The sequence below is a fragment of the Phytophthora cinnamomi genome (assembly GCF_018691715.1).
Source record: "Phytophthora cinnamomi strain GKB4 chromosome Unknown Contig47, whole genome shotgun sequence".
NCBI lineage: Eukaryota > Oomycota > Peronosporomycetes > Peronosporales > Peronosporaceae > Phytophthora > Phytophthora cinnamomi.
In genome coordinates, this window is record NW_027150980.1 from 123,808 (window position 1) to 144,174 (window position 20,367).

Genomic DNA, 20,367 nt, shown 5'->3' on the forward strand with positions numbered 1-20,367 from the left:
AAGAAGCTCATCACTCGAGGAGCCTTCGGGGAGGTCTACGCTGGACGATAGTATTGCAACCAAGTCGCTATGAAAGTGTTACTGTCTGCTTGTAGTGGGTCCCGGGTCTGAAGGCCTCAAACTCAATCAACACAGGGCGATGCGGGTGGCTAACCCGCAGAGAACTGATGCCGCGCGTATTGATCGATAGATAGAAAATTGAGGAGTGAGATCGGAGTCTGATGGTAACCAGCTCGACGTCTCCGTTGGACTCTGTCCAGATAAATGTGCAGTTGGGCATACAAGTTCTAAGATATGCAGGAAGCATACCGGAGGAGACACTTACAGTCTTGATCCGCCGGGATCCACCTCCCGGCTGTAGTTCAACGGTAGTTCAACCAGAAGGACGTTGACGAAACAAATACGCAGCCTAGCCTAGCCAGAGAGACCGCTAACCGAATTCAGTTTAAGATTTGCTCTGCAGTGAGCAAGGGACTTCAGTGCACGGCGGCCCGGCAGAGGGCCACGTGCGAACAAAGTTAACTTTAGTACCGACTAGAGTTCCAAGAAAATCCGACTCCGCGCAAGCTCTAGCGCGTGATACGATGGAGTACGACGACGACAATCACGGCGGCGACGGCGCTGGAGACCGCGCCGGCGACGCAGCCGCGCCAGCAGAACGCCCTGGCGCACACGAGAACGGCGATGATACCGTTGAGGAGCTCGCGGCACGTACGGCCGCGATGCAACTTGAGAGTGCGGCGTCACCAGTCCCTGGGTCCCCGGGACTGATTATCCAGATCCCAAACCCTTTCGACACGGTTGGTGGCGGAGACGAGGACGTGGAGATGCCGACAGCGAGTCCCCAGGCCGAGACGAGACCGACATCGCAGCGCGTGGCTGCTGCGCCTGCGCTACCGCAGCCCCCAAGGTTTGCTGGTCGCACGATGCAGGATCGACGGGACTTCATGCAGAAGTACGAGACCTACTTAGCGGCGGTGAACGCCCTGCAGACGCCCTACAGCGGAGCATTCGCTATGCCTGTGGCGGCTTGTATTGAGTCGAAGACCAAGAGAATGATAGCACGCTACGAGTTCAACACGGCGCCGAACCTGATCTCGGAGCAGCTGTGGGTGGACTATTTCATGCAAGCCAAGGTCCCCTCTCTTGTTGACTATGCGGCGGTGGATGTCGCAATGAAAAAGTTGGAGATGAAGATAATCTGGCCGGAGCCGGAGAGCAGGATGATGAACCTTCAAGCTGACTTAGAAGGCATACTGGACAAGTTTAATCTGACCGACACCGCCTTTGAACATGAGCAGCGTCGGCTGGTCAAGTACCTCGCTGATGCACTGGCTCCTCCGCGCTTCAAAGCCGTGGTCGCAACGAAGCTCACGCTACATCAGAACAAGAAGTATAAGAACGAGGTAGTGCCATTTTGCTCGTGGGTGACCCAGCTGCTGCGCGAGTTTATGACGTGGGAGCATATTGCACCGTCTGGGGCTACAACTCAGACCCTTCGACGGGGCGTGACAGCGGTGGCGACCGCGGAGGAGCTGGTGGCCGAGGTCAGCAGTCTGGTCGTCGAGGACGCGGTGGACGAGGGCGTGGATACGGAGGTGGCCGTGGCGGACAGGGAGGCGCCATGGCTCCAGCTGCGGCGACTGGCGACACTAGCGGGACGCCCTCGACATCGTCGGGTGACCGGCGACCAGCGAGAGGTTCTTGCCTGAAATGCCAGTCGACTGATCACCAAGTTCGCGAGTGTCCGCGCTGCACACCCGAAGAAGCCACCCGCCTGCTAAGAGAACTGCGCGAGCGTCGTGAAGCTCGACGATCGGAGAGTGTTCGCAAGTTTGATATTGTGGATACCAGTAAACGTCTCAAGTCGGACGATCACGGATCAGTCGCGGCGGCAATTGACGGAATCGCGGTTACAGCGCTAATGCTGGACACAGGAGCGGACACTTCGCTGGTAGCGCGGGGTGTTCTGGAAGCGCTGACGCAGATGGGAAAAGTGCTGCGCGTAAACCCGGTCGCGGGCATCACATTATCGCCTGTGGGCAAGGAGAAGATCAACGTGACCCGCATTGTCACTTTCGACGAGGTTGTTTTGACAACGTCAGCTGGGCCGTTGATGCTCCGGAACCTATCTTTCTATGTGGAAGAAGACAACGGCAGCATGGAGGTTATTGTCGGCCGACCCATCGTGAGACTCCTCGGGTACTCCACCGACAAGCTATTAGTGGAGGCTAGGAAGGTACGCCCAGATTGGGAGCTCGGTGTAGCCCAGTCGGATAACCTCGAGCCTGGAGCGGCGCCAGCCGAGACGCCAGGGATGCGTCGCCTGTACGCAGAGCCGCCGATGCCCCCGACGAAGAGGACGCGGTGGAGCGACATGAGACGCGGACAGCTACGCCAACGATGCATCCCACGAATTTGACCGAGGTCATCCAATATCTTGAGAAGAAAGTCGAGATCGCTATGAAATGGGCTTGACGCTCGACGGTCAAGCAAGACTAACCACGATTTTACACGTACGGGCCGACTCGTTTCGTGTGGATTTCGGCAATGACCCGCCAGTGCGAGTTGCACCGATGCAAGTCCATCTAAAAGCTGGTGCGAAGCCAGTCCGAGCTCAGCCTCGTCGCTATTCGCCCACGGATCGAGAGTTTCTCGACCGGCACACGCGTGCCTTGCTCGATCATGGCCTAGTGTACAAAAACCATCGAAGCCGGTGGGCCTCAGCGCCTAGGATCGTGCGAAAGAAAGAACAAGACAGTGACCCAACTGCTGATCCGCGCATGACCATCGACACGAGAAGTGTGAACGAGAAGACGGAGCCGATGCCCTGGCCGATGCCTGTGCTCGATGTAGTTATCGGCGAACTCGAGGGAGCAAGATTCTTCTTCGTGCTCGACTGGTTCAGGGGCTACTGGCAGTTGCCCCTGCACCCGGACTCCCAGGAACTGTACTCTTTGTGACCCATCGTGGAATTTATACCCCGACACGGGTGCCGATGGGTGCCACGGACGCCGTCGCGTACTGCCAGGGTGTCGTCGAAGAGATTTTCGGAGATTTACTGGGGCATTGTATGCTAGCCTGGTTAGATGATATACTCGGCTTTGCTGAGACCGAAGAAGCCTTGTTGGATGTGCTCGACCAAGTGCTTGCGCGATGTGAGCAGTACGGGTTGAAGTTACATGCGAAGAAGTGCACATTTTTCTCTACGAAAGTGAAGTGGTGTGGCCGGATCATATCCGCCGATGGGGTCACGCATTGTCCGGAGCGTGTCCAAGGTCTGGTTGATATGCAGCGGCCACGTACTGCTGGAGAACTGCAGCAATTTGTCTGCGCCGCCAACTGGATGCGGCAAAGCCTTCCCGAGTATTCGCGCATTTCTGCGGCTCTGTATGAAGCATTGGACCGTGCCGCTCAAGTTGTTGGCTCTCGTAAGAAAAATCAGTTGTCGAAGGTGCGACTAGAAGACGTGAATTGGGGCGACGCAGAGGTCGCCAGCTTTGAAGCTGCTCGCACAGCACTGCTGAAAATGGTGCCTCTAGCACATCCCAATCCGACAATGGACGTGTGTCTTTACACCGACGCGAGCCAGGACTTCTGGGGCGCCGCTGTCACTCAACTCCCTGCTGGTGAAGCCCAACGACCGTTGGCCGAGCAGGACCATCGTCCTTTAGCGTTTCTAAGCGGACGGTTTGTTGGTGCGGCAAGTCGCTGGTCGACGATTGAGAAAGAAGCCTACGCAATTGTCGAGGCCACTAGACGTCTGGAATACCTGCTGCTTCGACCTCGGGGTTTCCGACTATATACCGACCACCGGAATCTCGTCTACATTTTCAACCCATACGCCACTGATGGAACCATGGCCCGATATCAAGCCGACAAATTACAGCGCTGGGCGCTCTCATTAATGTCCTTCCAGTACATTATTGAGCATGTCCCTGGCGAAGTCAACGTCTGGGGCGACTTGCTGAGTCGTTGGGGTGCGGGCCAAGTACGCGAAGATGAACACGAAGCGACTAGAGTCGCCCGGCTAGCTGTCGTAGAACGCGTATCCCCTCTCGAGGACCCCGAGTTTGTCTGGCCGTCGGAGACGGAAATTAAAGCAGTCCAGGACGCGGCACGTGAAGCTGGTCAAGACCTCGAAGGGGCCCAGCAGACTGGCGAACGCGAGCTCATGGTCATGCCGTCTGGACAAGTCTGGATCCCAGCCGACGCAGAAGATTTGCGGCAGCGCCTGTGCGTGATCGCACATGCCGGAGCAAGCGGACATCGGGGTGCACAGACCACTCAGCGCGCTCTCGAGGCTGTATTCTATTGGAAGACGCTTGCGGTCGACGTTGCCGCGTTTGTTGGTGAATGTCTACATTGTATGGCGACTGCGAGCGGCCGTATCCCTCGCCCGTTTGGTGAAACTCTGGTGGCTACGAAGCCCAATGAAATACTTCACTTCGATTACCTCAGTATGGTGGAGGGTGACGGTGGAGTAAAGTATGTGCTGGTGCTTAAAGATGGGATGAGCGGTTACGTGGAGCTAGTTGCCTGTCTCCAAGCCACGGCCGACACCGCCTACCAGGCTCTGATTGACTGGTTTAAACGGTTTGGCGTGGTTCACCAATGGGTGTCGGATCAAGGGGCGCACTTCAGAAATCAGATTGTGGAACGATTGCAGCGCGCTCTTGGCGCACAACACCACTTCGTGACGGCCTACACGCCTTGGGCTAATGGGACCGTCGAGGTCGTCAATCGGGAGGTTCTGAAGTGTATGAAGGCACTCCTCAGTGAACGCAGACTGGCCATTCGCGACTGGCCCGCTCTGCTGCCGGTCGTGCAAGCAGCACTCAACACCATGCCAGCTGACCGACTGGGAGGAAAATCCCCGCTCACCGCATTTACTGCACTGCCCGGGGGTACGCAGTTGACAAGCATCCTGCACCCCGCGATCCGGAGGAGGCCACTATCCACTGGGTTGCACAGGAGATCCAAGAACATTTGGACAGTGTACGCGTGGCGTTGGACGGACTCCACGCGGAGATGGTGAATGCGAGTGAGAAGAGACGCCGTGCAGCACGCGAGCGGCACGCGCGTAGACAAGGTGTCAAGTTGCAGAAGTTCAGCGAGGGTGATTTTGTCCTCGCTGCGACAGCCACTGGTCGAAGCGGCAATAAGCTGGCGCTTGTGTGGCGAGGCCCCAAACGAATCGTTCGCGCGCTAAATGACTTCACGTTCGAGGTTCAGGATATTGTACAGCCGTTCGAAATGTCCGTTCGTCACGCCTCCCGGCTACAACTGTATCGCGACGCGCGTCGTGGACAGGTCGACGAATTACAAGAGCAGGCGATATATGGTGAAGGTGGTCACCTTGTTGAAGCGCTCCGTGAATGTCGGTTGAGTCCTGACTCACACCGCTATGAGATCTTTGTGAAATGGTATGGGCTGGACGACGTCGAGAGTTCATGGGAGCCCGCGGACAGTATCAAGCAGGACGTCCCCCAGCTTTTCCAAGCATTCCTCGACGCTGCGCCCCACGATAAGCTGCGCTCTGATATGGCGACCGCGCTTGCCAGGCCCACCTCCAGCTCAACTGATGTGCCACGACTGCCGCGCCGCAGGACTGCTGGTCGTCGCCAACATCAACGCGATACGACTAACTAAATCACTCCACAGTGGAGGGGGAAATGATCCGCCGGGATCCACCTCCCGGCTGTAGTTCAACGGTAGTTCAACCAGAAGGACGTTGACGAAACAAATACGCAGCCTAGCCTAGCCAGAGAGACCGCTAACCGAATTCAGTTTAAGATTTGCTCTGCAGTGAGCAAGGGACTTCAGTGCACGGCGGCCCGGCAGAGGGCCACGTGCGAACAAGTCTGTCCGGCCTGTTGAGTAGTGAACCCATTCTTGTCAATAAAGACAGACACGTGGGTCACCTATTGAGTCAGCTGCGGTGGAACCAGGGTTGTCAAACCTCGGCATCCACTACAAAGCACGTGAACGATTTCGTCACCGAACCGCGACCTAAAATCATCCTGCTGAACAAGGATGTGGTAGCTAAAGTGACAGACGTCAGCATCTCGGAAGCAAGACTCGACTAAACGATGACGGCTGGCATACGGGGACGTCGCTGTGGTTGGCGCCAGGGCGAACGGTGCGACGCGAAGGCTGACATGTTTCTTGTTCGGAGTGGTTTTGTCCGAACTGGAAGTGCATACGCTTCCGTACGCACAGAAGAAGAGGAGGCCGTTTGGATAGCGGAGGACGCTCTCTTGCTGACGCCACGCTGCTTCAATGAGTGGTCGCCGGAACCATTCGGATAGAGTTCTCGGATATAAACGCGGCCTTGATCACAGAGCTCGGGTGTGCTTATATGTCTGTGGACCCATCGCAACTACCAAGTGCAGCCGAAACCTTCCTTGTACAGGTTTCGACTCGTCTTGCACAGTGAATACCTTGCATAGACTCTGAACGATGTACCCGTAGTTTCGCGCCGACACAGATGTCCACATCATGGCTTCCGACCATCGTGGTGTTGTCGCAAGTGAGTCTGTCCAAGCGTTTTTCCGTCCACAGCTTTCACGAGGTCATCTGAAGCGGAAATTCCGTGCGGGTACAGTAGGGCGCTAAACTTGATAGTGAGATTTCAAGCTGCTGCAGCAGTGCTGACAGAAATGTACGTTCTATGCTTGATTGGTGCTGTTGCGTGCATTTGCCAGGCAGCATTGTGCGATCAAGTAGATATCCTATACAGGTGTCCCCGCTGAATCTGCAAAGGTGGGACCAAAAAAAACTGCGAGGTTACAATATCTGCACAGGTTGCGCATAGACGTTAATGTACTGCTTTTATAGACGCTAATGTACTGCATTTTAATGTTACGGATCGACATAAGCTGAGTTGCGCTAGATACGATGCCAGAATGCATCCAGCAGTTCCTGATAGTGGCCGGAGTTACAGCATTCCAAGCCTGTGACGCCCAACTTAAGGCTGTGTAGATTGAGATCTTCTCCTGCGGCAGCCCTACTATATACCGATCAATGCTATCCTCGACCTTAATGCGCGTGAAATGACTCTTGATTCACGCAATGATTCCCTGGTCTAAGATACAATGTTCATTGTGGGCCTTTCATTTTCTACCGATCTAGCAACTCGATGTTTTCCGCAGAGACGTTTCATTTTCCCGCAATGATCTTACTAATTAAGTACGTCTCACCTGACAGCTGTGGCAAATCTTGCGCACTGGCAGACTCCCGCACACTCTGTGTTCGCGGTAGATGTAGCCGATGGCAGTTGCAGATTCAGCGGGGACACCTGTACCGACTTCCCTGGTTTGTAGTGGACACCCCACTTACCGGCACAGTGTACCAGGCAAAAAAAAAGCCTTTGCCTTTTTCGGTTACCGGTAGGCATACCGAATGAGATTCGATTTGAAATATTATTAGCAGCTAGCGTACTCGACGTCTCCAATGTCGTCGTCCGAGTCGATCTAGCACGGGTTCTAGCTCTCATGGACACTTTGTGTCGGGCTTTGAAGGCGTGCCACCAGCACCACGACCTTTCATAACCCTCCACACCATACTCCCCTGCTACTACATGTACGGCCTTGGCCTCTAGCGTCAGCATTAGACTCGAAATGGGCATTACCCACTTTACGAGCTCCAGTCTGCCACCTGTGGTAGCTTCGCGCCGATTCAGGCGGGGCGAGCTTTCTTCTTGCTTTTGTTATTCTTGGCAGCACACCGTTTTCGCAGTGTGGTCTTGATTCGTATCCACTTCGGCACTAGTTTACATCTAAACTCCTAAGCAAACTCGCTAAGGTCAAGACGAATAACCTTGCTAAGGGCATTCCCACCGGTCGTGTCAAAACCAAAGTCAAAGTTAGGTCAAACTGAGGATACAAAAGATCCGGCAAATTTGATCGAGAGAAAAATTCGCACCCGTCACGGCGATAAGTCAGTCAAATCTTTTTCAGCGAGGGGGAGGGTAGTCGGTAGTGGAGATGGAAGACGTACCAGTAAGCGCTCTTGCGCAGGTGAGCGCGCAGGGTGACTTCCTTGACATCCTCATTTTGGATTGTGAAGATGACGACCATGAGCTTATCGCCCAGCAACTTCTGTTCCCAGCGTCTCGATCTAGCTCTCGTGACACGACAGTGAAACGCGACGGTTCTCGGCCAGGTAAGAGTAAAAACAAAGAGCGGGACTTTGAGACGCGCTATAGGCGCTTTATGAAGCAGTATTTTGATGAAACCCCAGTTTACAACGAAGCGGAATCGAATGAGCAAGCCAATGTTCATGCGCGTTCTGGAAGGAGTGCTGGAGGTTGCTTCTGAATACTTTGAGCAGCGCCGAGACGCAGCAGGGCGGCTAGGAATACACCCCATCATGAAGATATATGCTGCTCTGCGGGTACTTGCGTACGGTGTACCAGCAGTTTGTATTGATGAGAATCTGGAGATATCGAGTACTGTTGAGTACGACAGCATCATGCACTTTGTAGAGGCGGTTGATAAGCGGTTTGGGTCTGAATATCTTCGTTCCCCGACTGATGAAGACATGCTGCGACTCCTAGAAATGAATGCTAGTCGAGGTTTTGTGGGCATTTGGTGCAGTATTAACTGCATGCACTGGGAGTGGAAGAATTGTCCATATGGATGGGCTGGACAGTTCAAGGGCAAAGAGAAGAAACCTACTCTTGTGCTGGAGGCTTGTGCCGATCGGGACCTCTGGATTTGGCATGCAAGTTTCGGGTGGCCGGGGTCTTTAAATGATCTCAACATTCTTGACTGCTCTCCTATTTTTGACAGATTAATGAACGGGACTGCTCTGCGCGTTGGGTTTGAGGTCAATGGACATGTCTACAACATGGCTTACTGTTCAGCTGATGGAATATATCCTGAATGGCCTGTATTCATTAAGTCATTACCTCAACCTCTCGGAAACAAGCAAAAGAAATTTGCTGAAAGACAAGAAAGCGTGCGAAAGGATGTTCAGCGAACGTTTGGTGTTCTTCAAGCTCGATGGAGGATATTAGCCATTCCATGCAAACTACCTTCCCGGTTGGACGTGAATAAGATGACGCGGGCTTGTATTATCTTGCATAATATGATTTGTGAAGAGAACCGATATTCGAACGTTGATGAGCACGGTTATTTGTTCAAGGACAAAACAACTAAACACTTGTACAAGCTACGCGTCTCACGGCCAAGTGGACTTCGTCCACGATCAATTAGTGAGCTTGGGGTAACTATTCATTCAATTGAAATTGAGGAGCAATACTTCAAGCTGCAGCACGACGTAATGGAACACATTTGGAGAGTTTTTGGGGAAGAGGAATAAACTGTTAATCTCAAAGTATGCATACTACGAACAAATGTCCACGACTTGGAATGTATTGCTTTTCTTGCACTTTTTTCTTTTGCTTGTGCTCGATAGTCTTGGTGTGGCATGTCAGCATCACAAGTCGACGGCATCTTCGTCATTTTGCACATCAGGAATCGAGGCGCTTTCAGGTGATGATTGCGCTAGGGGAGGAAAGCCCGGAGTTATCGATGGGTCTTGCGTCCCTGAAAGCGTAAGGCTCGTGATAGGGCCCAGCACCACCGGCATGGCAGCTGGTAAAGGTTCAAATGATGGAGAAAACGACATGTCGGAAGTTGGCGCTGTGGACTGCGAGTCAGTCGCATCACAGCGATTTGAGGCTGATGCTACATTTTCATTCGATCAGACTGCATAACACGAGGCGTTGCCGCCTTCCCCTGAAAGGATTCGTTCACCAGCGCATCCAGGCGGCGCAATAAACTCTGTTGACGCTTTTCAATGTAGGCGGCATGTGTTGGGCCAGTGGGTTCGACTTTGAAAGGTCGTTCAGCATTCGGTGAAGCGCCTCCTCTTAAGCCAAGCGCTGCTGTGCTTGGTTGACGCGAATCTGCTCCTTCAGGACCTCAACTTTCAATGTCATTAATCTTGAAAATGTTTCTTGAGCGACAACGGTGCGGTGTTCCATGGATAGCTCCAACTTAGCACGTTTGGCGTCTTTGACACCTTTTGGTGGCCGCTTTTCTTCAGTTGTGTCGATTTGCGCTGGGACCACCGGGATGGAATCGGATGAACGTGTTTCCAGCGTACCCTCTGTCGCCGTCCGATTCTTGTTGCGGGGGCTTTTCTTCCTATTTTTAATCGAGGCTTGAAACTTGGGGTACTTCGCCAGCACTTCGTAGGGTTCGAGGAAGGTGAAAGCTTTGTTGTGGCGCTCCTGATACATGGACAGCGCCTTCTTCATCATGTCTCTTTCAGATGATCCTGACTCTCGCAGAGCGTCGACTAAGGTCACGCAGCTGATGTACTTCCCGATAGACCTCTGCATCACGCCGAACCGCGCTTGAAGGCTCGTCCAAGCTCGTGGCTTCAGGTCTCCCTTTGCGATCGCATTGGCAATGCCTGAGCTCTCCATCTCGTCTTTGATGTGCGTCCAGAAGGTTTCTGCCGACTGAGTAATTCCAACTGATGCATCTGTGGACACGTGAACATACGCTTTAGCCAGCTCCAGGTTCTCCAGGTCCTGACAGCTTTTCCCCCAACGGATTTTTTCCTGTGCCATTTCGAATCTGCCCCGCTACCTGAAGCGTCGCTTGAAAAGTGACCATCCCCCAGCTATCTTCTTGCAATAGTTGACAGAAGGATCGCTGGAAGATGGCCGCTGATGAAATTTGGTTTGGTTTTAGTCGAACCGGTGCGAGCGCGAAAAACTATCCAAAAGCTATTTGATGGTTAAGAATGACTTTTGGTCGGTGTTTTGACCCAACCTGTGGGAATGCTCTAACGTCTTTGAACCCCTCTACAGCTCGGGCAACAGTCAGCTTATCGCTTGCTGAGAAGGACGTGCGTTGCTTCTTGCGGCGAGGCGAGCGCGCACTCCGTCTGACTTTCTCTCTGCACCCCCTGCGTCTCTCGCTCCCTAGGGCTGCGCCATGGCGGACGACGACGGCTCATCCGTGCACGCATCCGGCCGCTCATCGGGCGCGGGAGGGTGGAGAGCTGCGACGAGTCCGTGTCCGTGGGGACGCTCCGGCATCTCTGCTCGCCGGGTGTATCAGATATGGCTACTGTACCAGTTTAGTGGTACACTACTTAGCAAGGGTATTGATAAATAAAGGGGCTCCCTCAGCCACGTGTTGGGCTGCAGGACAGTTGGTCGGGAAATGACCAGCACTTCGTGATTTCCCCGCCAGCTCCAAGCATCTCCTCCTCTCCCTCCGCCCACCGCAGGGTCAGTTTTGTAACACTGGTAGCACTTGTTGGTCAAGAACCGACGACCATGGTCCCTGCGACGCGCAAGAACGACCACGACGCGCCAGCCACGGAAGGGGAAAGACAATCGGAACTAGAGGCATAGATTGCACTGCTGCGAGCCGAAATTGTGACCCTACAGGCCAAGAACCAATGGCCGCGCCGGCCGATGACCGAGTCGAAGCCTCGAGTCCCAAGCGGTCTGCCCAAGTTCAAGGGAAGCGCGACGAGGACGTACGCCAGTGGCTCTTCCCAGTGGAGACGATGTGCCGCATCAACGGCCACGACACGACGGACAGCCACGACACGCTGCCGGCAATCGCTGGTACCGCGATGGAAGAACCTGCATCGGGATGGTTCCTGTTCTGGGCCTCTCGAACGCCAGCGGAGAAGCAGACATGGGGACGGTTTACCCACGACGCCCTTGCGCACTTTGAAGCGTCAAACTACCAAGCGGTGCTCCGGCAGAAGCTTCGTCAACTCCGCCAGACCGACGACATTGAAGAGTACAACGGGAAGTTCTCGTCGCTGATCTTCCGCGTTGAGAATATGAGCGAAGTGGACCAAGTCAGCTACCACTGCGACGGCCTCAAGCGCGCCACACAGGCCTACGTCAAGCTCCAGAACGCGACAACGTTGAGCGAAGCAATGGATCAAGCCTCCAAGTACGAAATGCCCCACTTCGGTGGCGATCGCAGGCCGGATCGCGAGAAACCAGAGCGTGTGCAACGGTTGCATGGGCCGCCGAGCTCGAACGCGTTCCGAAACATGAGGCCGTTCAGCAAGCATTCGTACAAGCCTGGTCACTACGCGCCTGCGGAGCAAACCAAGAATGGTCCTGTGTGTTACCACTGCAACAAGCCTGGACACTTCAAGCGTGACTGCAGCAAGCTGGAGAGCGAGCAGGGAAACGGCCAGCCACGCCAGTAGAAGAGGGACCTGACGTGGCGAACGCTAGCGAAGAAGGTTTAACCGTAAACGAAGCTACGTTGAATCTACTTTGCGAAGACCCTCTCGTCTACAACCGCGCACCATTGTTTGCTGTTAAAGGGAACATGGAGCAGCGCGAGAACAAGATTGGCACCAAATTCTTGTTAGACTGTGGTGCTACGACGGTCTACGTGCCACGAGTGTTTACGAAGAAGCATGAACTGAAGACGCACGTGTACACGGACCGAACGATCAAGGTGAAACTGGGAGACAACACCATTGGAGAAGCGGTCCTGGAGTTAGCGAAGATAACCGTTTGCCTCCATGACACCCCCAACTACCAGTGTGTCGCTGTCGTGTTCGACATTCCCGATGAGTTTGACTGTGTCCTCGGGATGCCATTTTTCGTGGATGTACAACCAGAGATCGACTGGAACTGTAGTGGGTCTAACTTGACTCACTACTTTAGCTTACACGTTGCGCAACGTGTATGAGGAAGCGTAAGTACTTAGTAATTACTTAGGTTAATTATATTTGAATACACAAATATAAGTTAACTTAGACAAGACTCCAAGTAGCTAGTTTAAGGTAAAATGAGAACTGTATTGTTTGTAAATTGATCTTCTTCTAAAATCTGCTAAAAACTGTTTATCATCTATGAAAGGGTTGGCAGTGGCTGGCTGTCAGAGCTCCGCTAATATGCACGTCTCTAATTGGTAGAAAGATGCTGCTTTCTACCAATAGGATCTTTGGGTAGGTGTGGACCACTTACTGTGGTGGTCCACTTCAATGTATCCATTGGTGTGTCTTACACCAAGGTGAGAAAGTATCTAAAACTTTTAACAGATATCCTATCTGTTAAATTCACAAGTGACTTGCAGCCACTTGTACGTGTAACCCCGTTACACCATCCCCCCCCTTCAGGTTAGACGCGCGGGGCTCCGCACGTCAATCTTCGGAATTGACCATTTGTCAATTCTCTGCGTTTGGAGAAGAAATCCGCGCTCATTCAACGATGAGCGCGCCTCAGAAGAAGACTTCAAAGTCGGTGGGGAGTCATCTCTCCATCGACGACTACTTCGAACGCCAGAAGGCGAAGTACGGCGACGTCGTCGACTTCGACGACGACGATGAAGACATGGAGGGTGAGGAGGACTCGCCCTCTAAGCGCAAAGACTCAGTGTCGAGCGAATCGCTCGACCCTCATGCCAAGAACATTCGCCCGCGTGAAGGGGACGAATCGGACGCTTCGAGCTCGAAGCGTTCGCGAACTGTGAGCGATACCCCACTCGCTTCCGCTGGGGCTCTCAGTACTCCGCGCGCTGCTGCTGCAGCGCGTGATGTTAAAGCTCAAGGCTCTCCGCGCGCTGCGCCTGCAGCGCGCTCGCGATCCCTGGATGCCGTCCGCGTCCGAGATCACGGAACGATGTGGGAACTCGGTACCTCCGAATGAGGAGCCGCTGTACGTATGCAGCGCCATCAAAGATGACGCTGTGGCTGCCGAAGCTGCACTTTGATGCGGAAACGCATCAAAGGCGCGATACTACATCGGACTCTTTCATGAGCTCCGATGGTTTCAAAGCAAGAAGACCTCTTCTCGCAGCAAAGTGCCCGAATGGCAGGCACTTTGTCAAGCTGGAACGCCTTTGTTGAGAACTTCAACAAGAGGCCGAGTGCTTACCGTGATCGGATTAAGCAAGCGCGTGATCGCTTCGAGACGTACTCGAAGCGTGGAAAGCTGGAGCAACTTCATGTTGCTGCTGAGGAGAGCAAATGTGCCGTGCGCTGTGCCCGAGGGCTTTCAGTGCACGAAGTGCTTCCAGGCGCGGTCCGCTTGAGCGACCGCGACCTGAACGGGTACACGTCGTTCCGTGTGCCCGAGAGTCTCAAGAGCTCCGTGCTAAGTTCTTAGCACGTGAGGGTTCGGGCGCTGGCGATGATCGCAGCGCTCGTGCCTCCGCTGTGCCAGCGCGTACTGCTCCTCGTACGCCCTCACCATTTCCGGAACGTCCTCCAGCAAGACGTTCCGCGGCTCTATGTATCTCGATGGGGAGGAAATCCTCTCCAACGAATACGAAAACAAGAGCCCTTGAGGGTTCGTTTTCGGGATACTATGGTCAACAATCCGCTCAACAATCCAGCGGGTTGAGCCGCGGGCGTCACGGATCGGCGGTGGCGGGGGTGGGAACACGCCCGGGTATGATCAGCCCCGGGCTGATCGGTATGCGCCTCTCCACGACCGGGTGACCGTCGTGGAGCGTCTGCAGGGCGCTGAGTTCGCCGCCCTGAAACAGGAGCTGGCGAACCAGAAGGCCCAAGTCGCGGCGGTCTCGCAGACCGCCTCGAATATCCAGGTCTAGTTGGGGACCCAGATGAAGGGGTTGCTCCAGCACGTCCGCGCTGGAGGAGAGGTTGCTCGTCGCCGAGGCCAAGTCCTCCGCTTCTGCCTCGGCTCCTGCCGAGGCTTCGGGTCAGCCGAGCTAGATGGCTCGTGCTGCCGGTATGGCTTCAGCCGTCCGACGTAAAAGGTCGGATGGAGGCGCATGCTAGACGGTATGTCTAGCGTGTAAGCGTTGCCGTGCCGCGCCAACACAGTGAACGGCCCGATGAAGCGCGGAGCAAGCTTGCTTGCTCCGAAATCCGAAACTGCGTGTCTAGGCAGGTTTTGTGTAGCTAACAAAACTAATGAACCAACTTTAAATTCATTTGTGTTGCCTCTGCCCGCATTGTCTGCGTTCAGCTTCTGTTGATCAACAGAAGCTGCTATTGTCTTGGACAAACCGAATCACGGCTTGTCTTTTGGTGATGAAACTGATTGCATCCGAGCTGAAGTCATTCGGCTCGCTCTCCGCTAGAGGCCCGGCCTCTGCGTGGTTCTTGCGGTGTCTGCGCCCTGCGCGAACCGTGATCGTTAAGCCATGTTGTTGGGGAGTCTGCGCCCTGCGCAGACTCATGTGTTTGTCCATTGTTGCAGCTGACACTGTGCAAGTGTCAGCGGTTTTCTACGGCTGCTGTATTGCAGTCGTAGATCCTCCCATACTTAAAGTGGGAGCCATCACTCCGAGTAAACTCGGTAGACGTGGATGCCGCATGGCATTCACGTAGAACGGTGTATGCCCGGTCGAGGCATGCACTGAGTTATTGATGGCAAACTCTGCCATCGATAAGCACTCGCTCCAGTATTGGAACGAGTGAGCGTAGCTCTTCAACATATCGACGAGCACGCGATTCACGCGCTCGGTTTGACCGTCCGTCTGCGGATGATCCGCAGTCGACATGGAAAGCTGGCTCCCAAGAAGTGTAAACACTTCTTGCCACAGGTGCGCTGTGAAGCGCGGGTCTCTGTCCGACACGATGTCGGACGGCATGCCATGGTGTTTGAACACCATGTCGACGAGCAGACGGGCCGTCTGCTTCGCGGTCACCTCTGCTGGCACCGCAGCAAGATGTACCATCTTGCTGAAACGGTCTACAAAGACCACAACACCGGTGTTCCCTCCGCTATCCGGGGAAGACCAAAGATGAGATCCAAAGACATGGACTTCCAACACTCCGACGGAGTCGGTAGTGATTACAGTGGAGCCTGCGCGAATGGCGCAGGCTTTACGCGTTAGCATACCTCGCAAGCACGGATGTACTTGCGCACCCACTATACTGGTGGTGCCAGTAGAAGTCGCGCGTGAGAAGGACGTAAGTCTTCTCACGTCCGAGATGTCCCGCAGTCGGGGCATCATGATACTCGTACATGATCCTGAGTCGCAGGTCATGGTCATTTGGCACGACAACGCGATCCGCGTTGTCGTCGACTACGTTAATAAAGTAGCAGTCCGTCGTGCACACGAAAGCGGTGTGCACGCGCTCGAGTGCTTGGGCAGCTTCTGACGGGACTTGTCAGAAGGCGCTGTGCCATAGGCCAGCAAACTTCGCGTCCGCGTCGTGCGCGTACGCGGCCTTCACATCATCCAACAGAGATGATGTGGCTTTGCTCGATCGCATGGCGTCAATGGCATTGACGTCAACAGCTTCTGCATAGTCCGGCCGACGTGATAACGCGTCGGCCACCACGTTCAATCTTCCGGGTTTGTATTCGACCCGGAAGTTATACTCCGCAAAGAATGAGAGCCATCTCGCCATTCTTTGTGATATGTGGCGACTTCACTGCGGTGCGCAGTGAAGCATGGTCGGTGTAGACCACAAATGGTCTACTCCCAAGCAAATACACTCGGAACTTTGCGAGTGCATACTTCATGGCAAGGAGTTCCTTGTCATGCACCGGATAGTTGCGCTCAGCTGGCTTCAGCTGACGCGATTGGTAGTGAACGACACGATCACGGCCCTCGTGATCGTGCTGCATCGCGCATCCGATCGCGAAATCGGATGCGTCACACTACGTGAAATGGGCGATCTTGGTCAGCCACTGCCAAGATCGGCGCCTCAGTCAAGCCCCGCTTGACTGCATCAATACCTTTTGGCAATCGGGTGTCCACTTCCACACAGCTTCTTTCTTAAGAAGCTGTGACAGCGGGCGGATCTTGCCCGCATAGTCCTCCACGTACTTGCACAAGTACGTGGCCAAGCAAGGAACTGCCTCAGTTCCTTGACACTTGAAGGCGTTGGCCATTCGTTAATCACTCTGACCTTTTCTGGGTCAGGGCGGACACCATTCTTCCCTACGAGACACCCGAGGACGGGTATCTCGCTCGCCCCGAAGATACACTTCTTCAGGTTCGCGTAGAGCTTATGCTTTCGCATAAGCTCAAGTAACTTCCGGAGATGCACCCTGTGCATCTCTACGTCGTCTTCCGTCCACAGCCCGGCTGTGGATGAATACATCATCGAAGTAGCTCGGTGCGAAGTCGCGCACCGAGCGCAACAAGTGCGTCACGCACCTGTTGAAAGTCGCAGGGGCATTCTTAAGCCCCTGTGGCATTACTAGCCATTCCCAGAGCATGCCGCTTGGCGTGCTCACTGCCGTGAGAGGGATATCGCTCTCACGCATTAGGATTTGATAAAATCCATCTCGCAAGTCGAGAGCACTGTAAACGGTGCTCCCGGCCATCGAATCGATGATAACATCTTTTCGCGGTATCGGCGTCTGCGCCGGTACCGTCGCATCGTTCAGCTTGTTGTAGGCATGAACGATGCGCCATCCGCCCTGTGGCTTCTTGACACAGAACGTCGGAGCACTGTGCGGGGACTTTGATTCCCGCACTTGTCCTACTTACGACGACTTTCAAAGAAGTCGTCGATCGCTTTCACTTGCTCTCGCGGCAGTGGCCACTGCCGCGTGACACAGTACTTCGTGCCCGGCACGAGATCAATCTCGTGCTGAATGCCCTTATCCTGCGGAAGCTCCGCAGAAATCTCTTCCGGGAGTACGTCTTTGTACTCCCTCAACAATTCGTAATAGGGACTCGACTTCGGCAGGTCCCAACCTTATTCCTCGAAGCGCTCTCGCTTCGTCTTCGCACTGAGAGTGTCTTCACTCTCAGTGGTACTTCCATGAAGAGCTGCCTCAGCTCTTCGCTCTCGCCTCGCCGTTCTTTCGCTGTTCGAAGAACGCAGACTTGCTCGATGCGTCCATCGTGCAAGTCGCGCGTGAAAGCGCTTCCAGCTCATGGCTGGAAGCGAAGTCAACTCCGACGCCGTCGTCGGAGGACTAGCGAGTTCCATGTCACGATACTGGAATCCAGTATCGGTGCGCGTCAAGACGCCTAGCGTCTTGACATTCGGCGTCACCGCCGCAGTCTGCCCAGCAGACTGCTCTTGTTGCGTCTCGGTCCCGGACCGAGACTTGCGCAGCGTTTTCCGCTTGCGCCGTCTTCTTGTTGTGCGGAGCCCGGCTCCGCACAGTTGTTCTTCTTGTCCAGGCCCGGCCGTGGACAGTCGTTCGCCGGCGGACCCTGTCCGCGGGCGCGCGGTATCAAGCCCGGCTTGACCGCATTTTCCTTGTGCAGCCCGGCTGCACGGTAATGTCCCTTCGCCGGCAGACCCTGTCTGCGGGCGCGCGATATCAAGCTCGGCTTGATCGCATGGCGCTTCGTCGTGCAGCCCGGCTGCACGACAGCATGTAAATTGCGTCAGTGCGGTACGTTTGCAACCGTCCGCACTGTTTGCAGCGTCAACTCCCGGAGTTGACACGCCTTCGTCACCTCGACGCCATTCGATTGGCGGAGCCCCTCATGACCGAGGGTGCGTCGGCTCCCGGAGCCGACGCGTCGTTGTCGACCTGACCGCTTCGGGTCAGGGACTGTCCCTACACGCTTGAACGTGGGTGTTGGTTCCCGGAACCAACACATCTTTTCTTCCGACGTCGGCAGCATTGCCGACGTGGGTCTCACTGTGCGCGCCCTCGCGCACTTCTTGGCACTCCGGGACAGCAGCATAAAGCGCTGTCTCGACTGGTGAGCCGCGCGCACCTGCTGGTGCGCGCGCTGCGGTAACAGGGCCATCGCTCTCTGTTCCGCTGTTGCGTCCGAAGCGCACGAGCGTGCGCTTCTTCCAGTCTATCACCGGATCATGCCGTGCAAGCCACGGCATGCCCATTACTACGTCGAACTTATCGTCCAGGTCCAGGACGATAAAGTGTTCGACAAACACTCGTTGTTTGTACGAGAAGCGCACGTTCACGACGCGCTTCTCGGTCACCTGTTGCCAGTCGTACCTCCAGAAGACTTCGAGGTGTATCTACCTCCTCGAAGTCAAGTCTCGACAGGCTTCGTAGTCGAACAAAGTTGTTCGACGCGCCTGAGTCTACCAAAGCTCGAAGAGTCACTCGCTCTCTTTGAGTAAACCTCAAGATGACTAGGTTCGGCCTGTCATCTTGTTTCTTACAGTGAGAGCTGGTCTCACTGGGGCTGCAGTCCTCAGTGTCGCGTGCCCGATGTCGGCACGCGCGACTGCATTACCAGTAGGGCGCCCCGCGCCTACTGGATGTTCGCGTTTTTGTTGGTCCGCGGCGATGCCTAGCATCGCCACGACGGCTACCTCCAGGGGGCATGGGAGCTGTACACTCCCGTGCAAAGTGACCGATCCTTCCGCAGCGGAAGCATCGCACGTTACCTCCCTGCTGCTGGTAACCAGCAGTTGTTGCGCTCGAGAGGTCCATTGGCTCCGGACCTCCCGTCCTCGCTACCGGGCGCGGTTGCGGCCTCGGTACGTTTACATGGAGTTTAGCCTGCCGCAGGCTAAACTCTTCTTGCATGGCAAGAGTGATTGCAGCTTCGAGAGTACTCGGGTACTCTCGGAAGAGATAGGTCTTCACAGGCCCATCTCTAAGCCCCTTCATGAACGTGACGACCTTGGTCGCCTCGTCAATTGGGTTAGTCACGATATTTGATACCAAATATCGTGCGCGCTGCGCGTAAGCATGGACGTCATGCTTACCCTGCTGAAGGTCGAGGAACTCCGCCCTCGACCGGAACTCGTTTTGCGGGGGCTCAAACGCTTGTTTGAGCTCCTCTTTGAACACTTCGTACGTGCTGAAGCACGTAGGATCGGAGAGTCGGCGTCCATACGCCCAACTCCTTGCGCGTCCGCCAAGGCAGGACATGGCGAACGCGACCTTCGACAGCGGGTCGACGATGCGTCGAGCCGCTATGGCTGTGTCGAGTTCGACAAGCCATCGGAGGAGAGGCTCGCCCTCTCTTCCCACGTAATTGCTTACGCTCAACTTTAATGGTTGAGCACGCGGTGTCGTCCCCGACGACGCCGTTGTTGAGGAAGCAGCATCGCGCTGCTCCTTCATGATGAATCCCAGAGCAACACCATGTTGCTCCGTCGGCGATAGCGTGCGCAGCATTGTAGCTATCGCCGCTTCTCCAATGACTGTTGACAGTCGTTGGAGGGCCTCCCACTCTGGGTCAGACAGGTGGGGGCAGTCAGCGCGTGCAACATGCGTTGCAGGCGTGTTGGAGCTCTCCATGGGCACCTCCGTGCTCATGTGGTTCTCGGCTCCGCGTTCGTACACCGCGTACGAACGTCAAGCAGTCGGTCGTTGGACGGACTACAAAGTGCTACCAGGTGTAGTGGGTCTAACTTGACTCACTACTTTAGCTTACACGTTGCGCAACGTGTATGAGGAAGCGTAAGTACTTAGTAATTACTTAGGTTAATTATATTTGAATACACAAATATAAGTTAAGTAACAAAAGGATTCCA

The 20,367-nt window shown here is 54.8% G+C and overlaps 2 protein-coding genes across 2 annotated transcripts; one reads left to right on the top strand and one right to left on the bottom strand.

Moving 5' to 3' along the window:
* Window positions 1–9,880: 9,880 nt before the first annotated feature.
* IUM83_15847 (uncharacterized protein) lies at window positions 9,881–10,588 on the bottom strand (the record flags this gene model as incomplete). The annotated part of the gene is made up of 1 exon (XM_067940689.1): window positions 9,881–10,588. The coding sequence occupies one exon, from the start codon at window positions 10,586–10,588 to the stop codon at window positions 9,881–9,883; it is 708 nt and encodes a 235-aa protein (XP_067790270.1).
* Window positions 10,589–11,430: 842 nt separating this feature from the next.
* On the top strand, window positions 11,431–12,207 carry IUM83_15848 (uncharacterized protein; the record flags this gene model as incomplete). The annotated part of the gene is made up of 1 exon (XM_067940690.1): window positions 11,431–12,207. The coding sequence occupies one exon, from the start codon at window positions 11,431–11,433 to the stop codon at window positions 12,205–12,207; it is 777 nt and encodes a 258-aa protein (XP_067790271.1).
* Window positions 12,208–20,367: the final 8,160 nt, after the last annotated feature.